A 13,935-nucleotide genomic window follows, 5' to 3' on the forward strand; every position below is an offset into this window, starting at 1 on the left:
TATTCTCTTTGAAATAGATCACAAGTCCATTGATGTCTTTAATACTCGGGTACTTGGAAACGGTAACCTCATGATATCTGACATCAGGCTGCAACATGCTGGAGTGTATGTTTGTCGGGCCACTACCCCAGGCACACGCAACTTTACAGTTGCCACGGCAACTTTAACTGTATTGGGTATGTTTCCTTTCTTTCTGCAATTAGGAGAATCTTACATTTTAACACTTGCTGTTTTACCTCAGAGCTTATTTCCACTTTTCTTTAATTCTGTAGCATTTATGTGAAAGTTGATATGAAATATTATAATCCAGTAATGAATTTTAGGAGGAAATCAAAGCCTTGTGTTAAAATATGGCTAGGATCACTCTGAAGTATTCATCATGTTTGCTTTTATAACATCATGGTCCTTCTTAGTTAAGCTTCCCTTTTATTTTCTCACCCACCTACAAATTCATAAACACATTGACCAGTCTACAATTTTAATTTATTGTCTATGTGCATTCACAAGGGCTGTATGTTGGGCTTAGTTAAGTTAGGATCATGGCACACATATTTTTAGTGTGTTTGTATGTTTGGTGTCAATGGGGAAAGCCTGTGGGAAGTGGACATCTAACTGAGCAATGCAGAGGAAAGGCATCCAGAGAGAGAGAGATTTTAATAGATGTAGAGTGCAGGCAGGAAGCTTAGAATGTCAGATATTTTCAGGGATGGGACTTGTATCATTTGCTGTTCTCTTCCTTGACTGTCTGATTTGTGTTTGTACCACAAAAATATTTTCTTTTTTTTTTTTTAAATAGCTCCTCCTTCATTTGTTGAATGGCCAGAAAGTTTAACGAGGCCTCGAGCTGGTACTGCTCGATTTGTATGTCAGGCAGAAGGAATACCCTCACCCAAAATGTCATGGTTGAAAAATGGAAGGAAGATACATTCAAATGGTAGAATTAAAATGTACAACAGGTGGGCTAAGTCACTTTGCTACTGTTTTAGATAAAACATAATGATTTAGTAATTCTTATGTGAAATGGTTATAATTATAACATCAAATACCTAAATTGGTATTTTAAACTGAAGTAACAATAAGAAATTAACTTAAGACTGTAATATCAGCATGCCAGAATCCATTTGTATTTTATATGTGGATCATGGTAGATTATAATAAAAGTTGGAATGGTTCTCCAGACCTGGCTTCTGGTACTGGTAAGCCACCAGCTAAATTTTTAGCAGCATGTAAACCCTTTGGAGTCTTAGTTCCTTGCTCCATAAAGTGAAGAATTTAGAAGGAAATAGTTAAGTCTCTAAGCATTCCTCCACAGTTCAAACTTAATGATTTTAAGAATTCATTTTTATTAGTGTAAATAGGACTCTTCTTGTACCGTTCTCATATGTTGAACAAAACTTCTGAACATTTTTATTGACCTGAATTTATGTAACATTGCAACATTATAGAAATTAGATGCTATTAATGATTAATGTTAATATACTTCCTTAATAAAAGCCAAATTTAAAAAAGGGATCAAGCTGTCACCTCAAGACAAAAGGATTTGGATATCACACATACTTACTTATATAGACTCAAAAAACAAGAGTAATTTTAAACAATTAATATAGGTTTTTCTTTAGTAGGGCTGGTTACACAGGTTGCTCTTAGTAACTTGTTATTTAAAGTTTAGAGTGCACTTAGCATAATTTTATTTTTATGTCATCCTTAGACGTTTCATTGAAATAATTTTTTTCTTCCTTCAGTAAATTGGTAATTAACCAGATTATTCCTGAAGATGATGCTATTTATCAGTGCATGGCTGAGAACAGCCAAGGATCAATTTTATCTAGAGCCAGACTGACTGTAGTAATGTCAGAAGACAGACCCAGTGCTCCCTATAATGTGCATGCTGAAACCATGTCGAGTTCAGCCATCCTTTTAGCTTGGGAGAGGCCACTTTACAATTCAGACAAAGTCATCGCTTATTCTGTACACTACATGAAAGCAGAAGGTAAGCAATTTGAGAAGTGTTTATTTTTAAGTGCTACTTACTGTCACGGCTTTGTTTTCAATATAAATGATGTTTTACATAATCCACAAAATATTTTTGAAGTTCTGTGGCATTTACCTCTTTTAATAAAAATAATTACTATATGATCTGTGTATCAGTTTTTTGCTAAATTTTGTATTATTGTATACCTTATGTGTATGCATGCCTGCTCAGTCCCTTCAGTCCCGTTTGACTCTTTGCAACCCTCTGGACTGTATAGCCTGCCAGGCTTCTCTGTTAATGGGATTCTCCAGGCAAGAATATTGGAGTGGATTCTTTACGTGTTTAAGGATAGTTTAAGATTTTTCTGTTTAGAAATAAGTACCATCTTTGCCTGCTCAAAAGTTAGAGTGGTGTACTTTATGAATTTCATTTCAGCCAAGGTATCAATTGCTTAAGACTTAGTATACCAATTTAAGTATGCAATCACATAGGAACAATGGTGTAAATACTTAATAAAATAAGGTGAACTCTAGTCACTGCAGCATGTTATTTTCAAGGGGGAAAGTAAACATTTTCAAATTCCCCATAATATGATTTTGTATATTTTGAATGTTTTCTGAAATCTCATAGAACTCTTTAAAAATTGAGCAGGATACTCTTTATTGATATCTCATTTATTATATAAAAATAGAAATCAAATCTGTCTTAAAATTTTTATTCAGTTCCATATCTGGAATCCTTTTTATCCTCATATTTTCTTTTAGCAAAAAAATGTAGAGGAAATGGAAAAACTAGTTGTAAATCCTAGAGATTTCACTATTGATTTCTTGTGGAAACCATAGCAGAGGTTTACAAATTTTAGTTGTTTACACAAAGTCTGCTTTTTATGCAGTAGACATTCCAAACAAATTTCAAAGAATAGTGCTCTAATAAAATTGTCTGTAGAAACAGGTGGTTTGTTGTTGTTTGTTTTTTGTATTTTGAAGTAGTATTTTGAATTTAAATCAGAGGTCATAGTAGCAAGAAGAATGAAAATCTGATAACTAAGCATGTTGGAGTATGTTAATACCCTTTTTAGTGATTTAAGAAGGTAAAAGGAATGCTGGCTTTGGTGGAGACCACTCTTGTTCGCTATTATGGCTGTTTCATTAGAGCCTCCACATGCAGCTCAGTGGTCTATTCATAGGCAGCACAAGGCTTTTTAATTTGAACTCAAGGACCTTGTTTGGTAGGTCAGAAATCATACTATGCCGTTCCTAATTAACGAGCCATTAGCTAGTCTGTTGTGAAATGCCTGTAATCTTGTCTAATTAAAATGCTATCAAGTTAATTCAGAAATGTGGGAAAACTTAATAGTGGAATTTGCCTTCTGTTTTGTTTATAAATCCAGTGTGGAGAGAAGGGGCTCTGTCCTTAGAGAGTTTTGATTAAGTTGACATGCATTTACTGTGAATTGTTCACAAAACACAGTAGCTGCCAGCGCTCTTGTTCCACTTTACAGGTTTGCTCTGTAGGAATTAAATCCCACAAAGACAAATCCTCTTCTATATCTTGCCATGCATATTTTATTAAGAATTGCTGAGAGTATTTTTCCTCTTTGGGCGTGGGGGGGTGGGTACCTCATAGTGGAACAAAACGTTTTGAAGCACATTCTGTGCCTCCCAGTTCTTTTGCTTTTAGTATAAATAAAAGAACAACTTGTGTCAGTCAAATTTAATAGAATCTCTAGGGGCAAAATGAGACCTTTTGCAGGACAACTTTTGGTTTGGTTTATTTTTATAAAGAGTCGAGCCATTACGTTCCCTACTGTCTCTCCATTTATGTTTAAAAGAAAAAAGAAACCGTGATTTAAGCAAGTAAGATTTACACTGTTATGAACTACAGTGTTCTGTAGTATTAAACTCTGTTGTGTTACTGCTGTACATTGTCTCTGATATGGGTTTTGACTAGATGTTAAATGAAGTTTAGAGAAGATTGATTGTTTTCGGTTTGATTTCTTCAGGAAAAATTCAAGCTAAAAACTTGTAGCAAAACATGGTTACTTTTAGAAAATAAAAACCTTCCTATTCACATTTTTCAGAGTCACAAAAATAACAGAGATCCAAGGATCAGTGTATAACAAGACTGTATGTAGTCTTGTTAAATGGTAATGATCTTGTTAATTTAATTTTGAATATTCATAATTTTTAAACACCAATTATTTAATCTAGGTTTAAATAATGAAGAGTATCAAGTAGTCATTGGAAACGACACCACTCATTATATTATTGATGACTTGGAACCTGCCAGCAATTATACTTTCTACATTGTGGCATATATGCCAATGGGGGCCAGTCAGATGTCCGACCATGTGATACAGAACACTTTAGAGGATGGTAAGAAAACGTGATTCTAAGATATCTAAGCATGAACATTAATATGTTTCTTACAACTTTAGAGGAATATGTGTTTTAAGAGAAAATATCCTGGTTTTGGTTTAAAAAAAAAAAAAACCAGATGTGATAACTAGCAGGCTAATTTACCGTTTTAGATCTTACCCTCAATTTTTGACAGTAACAGGATATGATAAGGATAAAGAGCACTTTTGTTTATAATTCATACAGTTTTTAATTGGTCATCTGATTTAGTAATAATTTTAAATTTCATGAGCTATAAATATTGAACAAATTCAGACACATAATGCAAATTTTAATAGCAAAATTGTCATTGTATTTCTTCAAGTTCCTAGTTTAAATTGTAAATGCATTGCAGAATTTTTTATTTTCTTTACTGAGTGAAACAAAATGTGAGATTCTCTAGGCAGGAATAAATGTAATGACAATTACATTGAGTGTCTGTAAAGACTGGAGGCCAGAGGAATTGAATTTCTGAAACTGAAAGTTTATAAAATTTAGTACTATCAATTAAAATATTCTTATAAAATCAGATAGCTTATTTTTAGAAAAATTTGTGTTTATTCTGCTTAAGGAGGAAAGTATTACTTGTTCAGTTTGTTATCTCCTATTGGAAGTTGAATTGCTGTGCATTTGAGGGCGGGCCTCCATGTACTCTTATGAAAGTGAAAATGTTAATCGTTCAGTCATGTCCAACTCTTTGTGATCCTATGGACTGTATGTAGCCCGCCAGGCTTCTCTGTCCCTGAAATTCTCCAGGCAAGAATACTGGAGTGGGTTGCCATTTCCTTCTCCAGAGGATCTTCCCGACCCAGGGATTAAACCCAGATCTCCTGAATTACAGGCTGATTCTTTACCATCTGAACCACAGGGGAAGCCCATATATTCTTATAATGGTGGGAAATTCTGTCTGTTAAAATAGTCCTGATAGAACTGATTCTCCTCCTCTGACTCTTCATCTTGCTCTTCAGGGCCTCTCCATAGCCCATTTTTTGTACTCTACAGTGTGAAAGGGGGATTATTTAAAATATACTTAATTACACTGTTCCCCCTTTACAAATGTTTTCTCATCCATCCTCAAGAAATGGTCCTCCTTGAGTTTTCAAAGCATTTTAATATAAATGATTCTCAAATCTTTCTCTTCATCCATTTAGTCCTACATCTCTTATATTTGTGTAATGCCACTTGTGTAACTGTTTATTTATAAATTCAGACTTTTACTAGAGGAAAAATTATCACTGATCTGGACGCTGAATTCCACATTTGAGTTTATTCCGTTTTAGGGTGAACCATGACCTACCTCTCTAGTTATCTCATTATGTTTAACAGCCTCTGACATGTATAACTAAAGTGAAACACAGGCTGGTGTTTGCTGCTGCTGTTGCTTTGGGTTTATGAGGTATATGAGGTATTGCCCCATAGAAGAAAATGTGTCTAAAGCATAGCAAGCCACTGGTTAAACTTGCCAGTTCCAGTTCAGTTATGATCTCAAAGTTTTCTCCTTTAAACCTTTCCTTATTTTGCAACTTTTTTGTTTAATTAAATTTCATTTTGTTTTCTGGATAACATACAGACTTCTGACACTGCTTTTTCAGTTTCCACATCAGTATCCTGCCCCCATTTCCTCAGCCTGTGCTTGTCAGGCTTCAGGCAAGATACTGGAGTGGGTTGCCATTCTACTCTGTGTGGGTCTCCTAGGGTACACAGCAGACACAGCTAATATTTGTGAAATGTTTACCACTGCCTGTTCTAAAAACCTTTCTTCCAGTGGCTCATTTAATCCCGACCTAGCCCTATGATAGAAGAACCATTGTTATATAAGAGTAGTAAAGTATAGGCGTGAGAATGTAGGCTCTAGATCTACTTCCTTACTTCCAAGCTGTGTGACCTTGGATAAGTGATTTCACCTCTCTACCTCAGTTTTCTTAGCTATAAAGTATAAATAATAGGGACGCTCTCTTCACTGGGTTTTTGTGAGAATTCATGAGTTCATGTAAAGGACTCAGAAATGCTTAGTTTTCCCTTTTCTACCTATTATTTCATTAATTCAACAAATATTTATTGAGTACCTGCTATGTGTTATTCAGTATTCAGTAGTGAATGAAAGAGATGAAAAATTGGCCTATAACTTGTGGAAGAAGAAACTATTACTTTCTACTGTGGGAGAAGAGGGAGAGGAACAATAAATAAGATGAACACCCAGTGATATATACTAAGTTAGATAGTAGTAAGTGTTGAGAAGAAGGAAGAAAGCAGGAAAGGGGAGTAAGTCTTCAGACAGAGATACCTCTTGTCATGGGTTACATTTGAAGACCTAAAGGAAATGAAGGGGCTTCCCTGGTGGCTCAAATGGTAAAGAATCTGCCTGCAAAGCAGGAGAACTGGGTTCGATCCTCTGAAGAAGGGAATGGCTACCCACTCCAGTATCCTTGCCTGGAGAATTCCAAGAACAGAGGAGCCTGATGGACTACAGTCCATGGGGTCGCAAAGAGTCGGACACGACTGAGCGACTAACACACACACAAAGGAAATGAAAATGGGGACTGGCTAAGCAAATGACTGAAAGATGTGCATTCTAGGAGAGGAAACAGAAATTGCTAAGGGCCTGAAGCACAAGCATGGCTACAGTGGAGGGAACAAGCAGAAAGTAGTAGGAGATGAGGCATAGAATGAGGAGCCAACCATACAAGTATCAGTGGATAGGGTTTCGTGTGAAGCTTCAATGAGGACTTTAGCTTTTCCTGTGAGTAAAATGGGAGCTATTTTGAGGAGAATAATGACAAGATCTGACCTGGAATTTAATAGCAAATGTGTTGAGACTAAATGGTAGAGATGAGGACAAAGGCAGGGAGATCTGTTAGGAGGCTATTGGGACAATACAGGCTGAGGGTGATGGTGCAGGGACCATGGGGGTGGCCATGTAAGTCATAGAGCCACGGGATTGAATGTGGGGAGTGTGTGGAGGAGTCAAGAGTGACACCAGGGTTTTCATCTTTTGCGGTTGGACAAATAGTTTCCATCACTTGAGGTAGGAAAGCCTGTAGAAGAAACTATTGTTTTCATACCCATTTTGTATATGAAGAAACCTAGACACAGAGAAATTAATTTGGCTAAGATCACACACAGTAGAAATTGGTATAACGAGGACTCAGTAACTCAGAGGCTAACTCCAGAACTCATCTTAACTTTTAATATTAGACTGCTTCCCAGTATTCTTGACCCATTTTCCTGGAGTGCCAGTTATATTCAGATTATTTACAGGAAAATCATTGTGTTCATATTAAGCAGCATGGAGATATAGTTGGGGATAAAAAAAGTCACACTAATTTTTAAGATACAACTGTTAAACACTTCAAATTATTTGTCAGGTTTTAACCCTGCTGTCCTCAGCTTCTCCATTCTTGTGTAATTCTCTTTTCTATGTTTTAAGGCATCTTGGTGAAGTTATTGTGAAATATTCTCATGTTTTTTATGAGTATTAAGTAAGCTCATATTCATCCCAGACAACATCAAAACAGTCACAGCAACATTGATGAAAATCTTGCTTTCTTTGGTTCTCCACACTGGATCCTCCCTTCAATATTTTTTCCTTCCTTTTTCTGGTTTGCACTCTGCTTGACTGGAAGCCTCAGCCAGGGTTGAAAGGACCTGTTCTTTATTTTATGATGTGCTGCTGCTAAGATACTTCAGTAAATACTAGTGTGCTAGTTGATCATTTTGATCCTAAATATTGATAAGCAATCTGCCTTCTTTTATGACTAGTTCCCCTGAGACCTCCTGAAATTAGTTTGACAAGTCGAAGTCCCACTGATATCCTCGTCTCCTGGCTGCCCATCCCAGCCAAGTACCGGCGGGGCCAGGTGGTCCTGTACCGTCTCTCCTTCCGCCTGAGCACTGAAAACTCCATCCAAGTTCTGGAGCTCCCAGGGACCACTCATGAGCACCTCTTGGAAGGCCTGAAACCTGATAGTGTCTACCTGGTGAGGATTACTGCTGCCACCAGAGTGGGGCTGGGAGAGTCTTCAGTGTGGACCTCACACAGGACACCCAAAGCTACAAGTGTGAAAGGTAAATGTGGACTATTAAGGAAGAATAACACAGTATCTTTCTTCTTTGTCTTATCTAACTTAGGTTTATATTTTTAAATTTTGTCTCAAAAATTAAAATATTCCATAGATCATGGGTTTAATTGAAAACAATTTAAACTTTTGGTTCAGATCAGATCAGTCGCTCAGTTGTGTCCGACTCTTTGCGACCCCATGAATCTCAGCACGCCAGGCCTCCCTGTCCATCACCAACTTCTGGAGTTCACTGAGACTCACATCCATCGAGTCAGTGATGCCATCCAGCTATCTCATCCTCTGTCATCCCCTTCTCCTCTTGCCCCCAATCCCTCCCAGCATCAGAGTCTTTTCCAATGAGTCAACTCTTCGCGTGAGGTGGCCAAAGTACTGGAGTTTCAGCTTTAGCATCATTCCTTCCAAAGAAATCCCAGGGCTGATCTCCTTCAGAATGGACTGGTTGGATCTCCTTGCAGTCCAAGGGACTCTCAAGAGTCTTCTCCAACACCACACTTCAAAAGCATCAATTCTTGTGCTCAGCCTTCTTCACAGTCCAACTCTCACATCCATACCTGACCACAGGAAAAACCATAGCCATGACTAGACGAACCTTTGTTGGCAAAGTAATGTCTCTGCTTTTGAATATGCTATCTAGGTTGGTCATAACTTTCCTTCCAAGGAGTAAGCGTCTTTTAATTTCATGGCTGCAGTCACCATCTGCAGTGATTTTGGAGCCCAGAAAAATAAAGTCTGACACTGTTTCCACTGTTTCCCCATCTACTTGCCATGAAGTGATGGGACCAGATGCCATGATCTTTGTTTTCTGAATGTTGAGCTTTAAGCCAACTTTTTCACTCTCCTCTTTCACTTTCATCAAGAGGCTTTTTAGTTCCTCTTCACTTTCTGCCATAAGGGTGGTGTCATCTGCATGTCTGAGGTTATTGATATTTCTCCTGGCAATCTTGATTCCAGCTTGTATTTCTTCCAGTCCAACGTTTCTCATGATGTACTCTGCATATCTATGCTTAATTTGCACATCCTTCAAAGATACATGGGTCCATATTATACAGAGTGAAGTAAGTCAGAAAGAGAAAGATAAATATTGTATATTAACACATACATATGGAATCCAGAAAGATGGTATGGAATAATTTATTTGCAGGGCAACAGTGGAGAAACAGACATAGAACACAGACTTAGGGACGTGGGGAAAGGGGAGGAGAGAATGAGCTGTATGGAGAGAGTAACATGGAAACTTACATTACCATATGTAAAATAGATAACCAGCAGTAATTTGCTATATGTCTCGGGTAACTTGAAACAGGAGCTCTGTATCAACCTAGAGGGGTGGGATGGGGAGTGAGATGCGAGGGAGGTAAGAGAGAGGGAATATATGTATACCTATGTCTGATTCATGTTGAGATTTGACAGAAAACAGCAAAATTCTGTAAAGCAATTACTTCAATTAAAAAATGAATTAAAGGAAGATACATGGGTCTAAATCAAATTGAATTACCAAGTTATTTATTAATAGAGGCCTAATTAACTCCTGTGCTGGCACAGCCGCCACACTCAATGCAAAGAAATATAACAGTCAATTTTTCTGGGCTCCAAAATCACTGCAGATGGTGATTGTAGCCATGAAATTAAAAGACGCTTACTCCTTGGAAGGAAAGTTATGACCAACCTAGACAGCATATTAAAAAGCAGAGACATCACTTTGTCAACAAAGTAGTCAAGGATGTGGTTTTTCCAGTGGTCATGTATGGATGTGAGAGTTGGACTATAAAGAAAGCTGAGCACCGAAGAATCGATGCTTTTGAACTATGGTGTTGGAGAAGACTCTTGAGAGTCCCTTGGACTGCAAGGAGATCCAACCAGTCCATCCTAAAGGAAATCAGTCCTGGGTGTTCATGGGAGGAACTGATGTTGAAGCTGAAACTCCAGTGCTTTGGCCACCTGATGCGAAGAGCTGACTCATTTGAAAAGACCCTGATTCTGGGAAAGATTGGGGGCAGAAGGAGAAGGGACACAGAGGATGAGATGGTTGGATGGCATCACCAACTCAATGGACATGAGTTTGGGTAAACTCCGGGAGTTGGTGATGGACAGGGAGGCCTGGCGTGATGCAGTTCATGGGGTCTCAAAGAGTCGGACATGACTGAGTGACTGAACTGAAATGAATCAGTATCACTATCATATATTTTTAAACAAATCATCAATTTAATAGAAAGATCATAGTACTAGGAAGTTCCAGACCCTTTTCCTCTTTTACTAATGTGGAGTGTAATGTGACTGGGCTTTTTGTTGTTAATTGATTAATCACAATTAGATGGTCAAAATTAGGAAATACGTATGACTGATTCATTTTGATATTTGCAAAAACAACAAAATTCTGTAAAGTAATTATCCATCAAATAAAAAATAAATTTTATAAAATTACAAAATACATATTGCTTCTTTGAAAAAACTTAAAATCCACAAATATAATTTTGTTCTTATTTATATATTGGATTGGCCAAAAAGTTCATTTGGGTTTTCATACACTGTTATGGAAAAACCCAAACTTTTTGGCCAACCCCATACCTTAGTTTTTTTTTCTGTAGTATCTTATACTTTTAATTCTGTCTCAAAGTTTAATATCGTTGTGTAATTTTTAATATGAAGGGCAAATGTAATTATTGGAATTGAACTTTTATGCAGTTGTTGATTTAGAATGGAGAGCTCTCTACTCTCCTGTGTTTTCATGTGAATTAGGAGTTTTCTTACACATACACATCTGGTGAATTTTTGTAGCCCCTAAATCTCCAGAGTTACATTTGGAACCTCTGAACTGTACCACCATTTCTGTGAAGTGGCAGCAAGATGCTGAGGATACAGCAACCATTCAAGGCTACAAGCTGTACTACAAAGAGGAGGGGCAGCAGGAGCACGGACCCATTTTCTTAGATACCAGTGGCCTTCTCTACACTCTCAGTGGTTTAGGTGAGTGAACCTGTATAGTGCTTTTCCTTTTTTCCTTCCTCTCTGACCATTTGGGAGAAAAAGTTATTGGATATAAGGCAGAATCACTGACTTAGTGATAAAAAGAAAAGAAGTGACTTTACTACCTCACTGTGTGTATTCTACTGCATAAGTCATTCAGTGGTCCTTGACTCACCGCTGAGTGACTCAGCACAATGTCACAAGTGCTCAGTCATTCAGTCGTGTCTGACTCTTTGCAATCCCATGGACTGCAGCCCGTCAGGCTCCTCTGTCCATGGGATTCTCCAGGCAAGAATACTGGAGTGGGTTGCCATTTCCTCCTCCAGGGGATCCTCCCAACCCAGGGATCGAACCTGGGTCTCCCGCATTGCAGGCAGATTCTTTACCATCTGAGCCAATGTATCTTTCTATCTTCTCGCCAGCACTGGGCATCTGACTTTCTTTCTGAAGTTCACTTCTGGTGGAGTGATATACTGATCTCACTCTTGTGATCTATTCTTGTGACTGTATGGTGGATGTAGAATAGAAATGTGAAAATAGCAATATTGTTATGCCAGATGATCAGATTAACTTAGAAATTGCCTGAGAGACATAAAGAGCAAATTAATGGTTACCAGTGTGGTGGGGAGAGGCACTATGGGGTAGGGGAGAGAAGGGTATAAAAATTATTGGGTGTAAGACAGGCTCTAGTATTATGGTACAACATGGGGAATATAGCCAATATTCTGTAATAATTGTAAATGGACTATAAGATTAAAATTGTATTAACAAATAAATAACCAAATTAAAAAAAAAAAGAAATTGCCTAAGAGTTCTCTATATTATATAGAGAGTTCTCTATATTATTTTGCATGTGTAAAAAATATGTAAATTATGTACAAAATAACGCTGTTACATATGAATCATGTAACTGTAAATATTTATTGTATGTAGTTCTAACACAGAAACACTCAAGAAAAAAACCCTTAATTTTATGTTTGGGTTCATCAGAGTTCTGAAAGATACTGTTTTATTCGCTATTCATCCTATCTTTGCACAGTGAAAGGGTTTTGTTATGTAAACATGTTTAGTAGATGGTATAATAAAGACACTTACAACTACAATAAATGCATGAGTATAAACATATACTCAAGGTGTAGACTGCACACTTAGCTGTTTGTTGCTCATGAGTAGATTTTTACCCTTAAGCACAAAGCAGCAAGTTTATGATCATCAGCTGAATTCCTACTGGATTATTACAGCCCCTTCTGCACATACTGGACATTTACAAGCACTCTGGCTTTCCCCATCACAGACCACCCTTTGGTGTGCGGGCAGGAAGGAGGCATAGTGGTCCCATCCAGGAAGGCTTCATTTTCCTGGCCTTGCAGCATTAGACCAGAGTCCCTGTGAGTAAGAAGCAGTGGTGCAAATCTCTTTTCAGACCCAAGGACACAGAACCCCACCCTCCAGTTCTTGGCAGTAGTTTCCCAGATGGCATTTTGCTTGTAATCTTGTTGTTTTGGATTTTAATTGAATCTGTATTAGGTTAAATAAGTTTCACAGTTGATCCCTGTCATGCAGCTTTATAAAGGATGAGAAGTTACATATGTTCCAGGGGTGACCTTCCTTAAGCCATTGATGCTCAGATGACATTAGCCCAACCTACTGCCAAGCACTCAGCAGCAGTTATCTCTAGCCATGCTTTCTCAGGGTGCCTTCCCTTTCCGTAGGCATGTCATTTCATCTGGAAAACTTTAGTCAGTATCAAGTAAGAAACGGGCTTTGAGACAATTGTTGATGAAAAATCATACATCAAGCTTAATACCTCCAATTTCTTCACTGATAGTTTAGAAATATAAATACACTGAAGATACAAAACAGGAGATTCTTAGAGCAATCTTCTTGAACATATTAGTAGCTTATTCTAAACAGATGAGTAATTTATTGGAAAAAAAAGTAATGCTCTGCTTGTGAAAAGTTTAAAGAAACATTTTATTAAAACTTTGCCAATTAAAAACAGTTCTTTAAAATTTAATTTTTTTCTGCAGATAGCATACATTTATATATATATATAAGATCCATTGATTTTTGTTAAAATCTTTTATAATCTCTATATAATAGCTTTCGTCCTATAAACCTTTATTTCTTCCTGTGTTTTAAAAATAAATTGCATATGTTTACTGCCTGCGTTTTTTTATGGTATGATCCTTTGCATATGCCATTTGGGGTAATTCAGTTAAAATCATTTTATAGTGTATAAAAATAGGAAATGATTCTGTTATAGTCCATATACCCCATCTGTTAAAATAGCCCCATGTTTCCCGACTGGAGTTAGACTGAGTAGCTGGAGTAATTGCAGTGCAGGGTGGCAGAGGACTTTGTCATAGCTTTAGAGCTTTCTTGTTAGAGGCACGTTCCATACCCCTGGAGTTTCAGGGACAGAGCTGGAATGGTTGACTGCCAGGGATGCAGTTGTACAGATTCACACATTGTACAGCTGTTAACTAGATCACCTTTAAGATGCCTTCTAATTTTTAGAGTC

At 37.4% G+C, this 13,935-nt stretch overlaps 1 protein-coding gene and 1 long non-coding RNA gene across 2 annotated transcripts in view; one reads left to right on the top strand and one right to left on the bottom strand.

Moving 5' to 3' along the window:
* The window catches only part of PRTG (protogenin), a 145,089-nt gene that overhangs the window by 74,386 nt on the left and 56,768 nt on the right, over positions 1-13,935 (top strand). Inside the window, exons 6-11 of the mRNA XM_027553935.1 lie at positions 18-176; positions 797-956; positions 1,743-1,990; positions 4,183-4,347; positions 8,128-8,433; positions 11,223-11,411. Coding sequence (XP_027409736.1) covers positions 18-176; positions 797-956; positions 1,743-1,990; positions 4,183-4,347; positions 8,128-8,433; positions 11,223-11,411 — 1,227 coding nt within the window. The remainder of the gene's footprint in view (positions 1-17; positions 177-796; positions 957-1,742; positions 1,991-4,182; positions 4,348-8,127; positions 8,434-11,222; positions 11,412-13,935) is intronic.
* LOC113900297 overlaps positions 1-13,935 on the bottom strand; it is a 78,568-nt gene that overhangs the window by 18,358 nt on the left and 46,275 nt on the right. The window lies entirely within an intron of this gene.

The sequence above is a fragment of the Bos indicus x Bos taurus genome, chromosome 10 (assembly GCF_003369695.1).
Source record: "Bos indicus x Bos taurus breed Angus x Brahman F1 hybrid chromosome 10, Bos_hybrid_MaternalHap_v2.0, whole genome shotgun sequence".
In the NCBI taxonomy this organism is placed as follows: domain Eukaryota; kingdom Metazoa; phylum Chordata; class Mammalia; order Artiodactyla; family Bovidae; genus Bos; species Bos indicus x Bos taurus.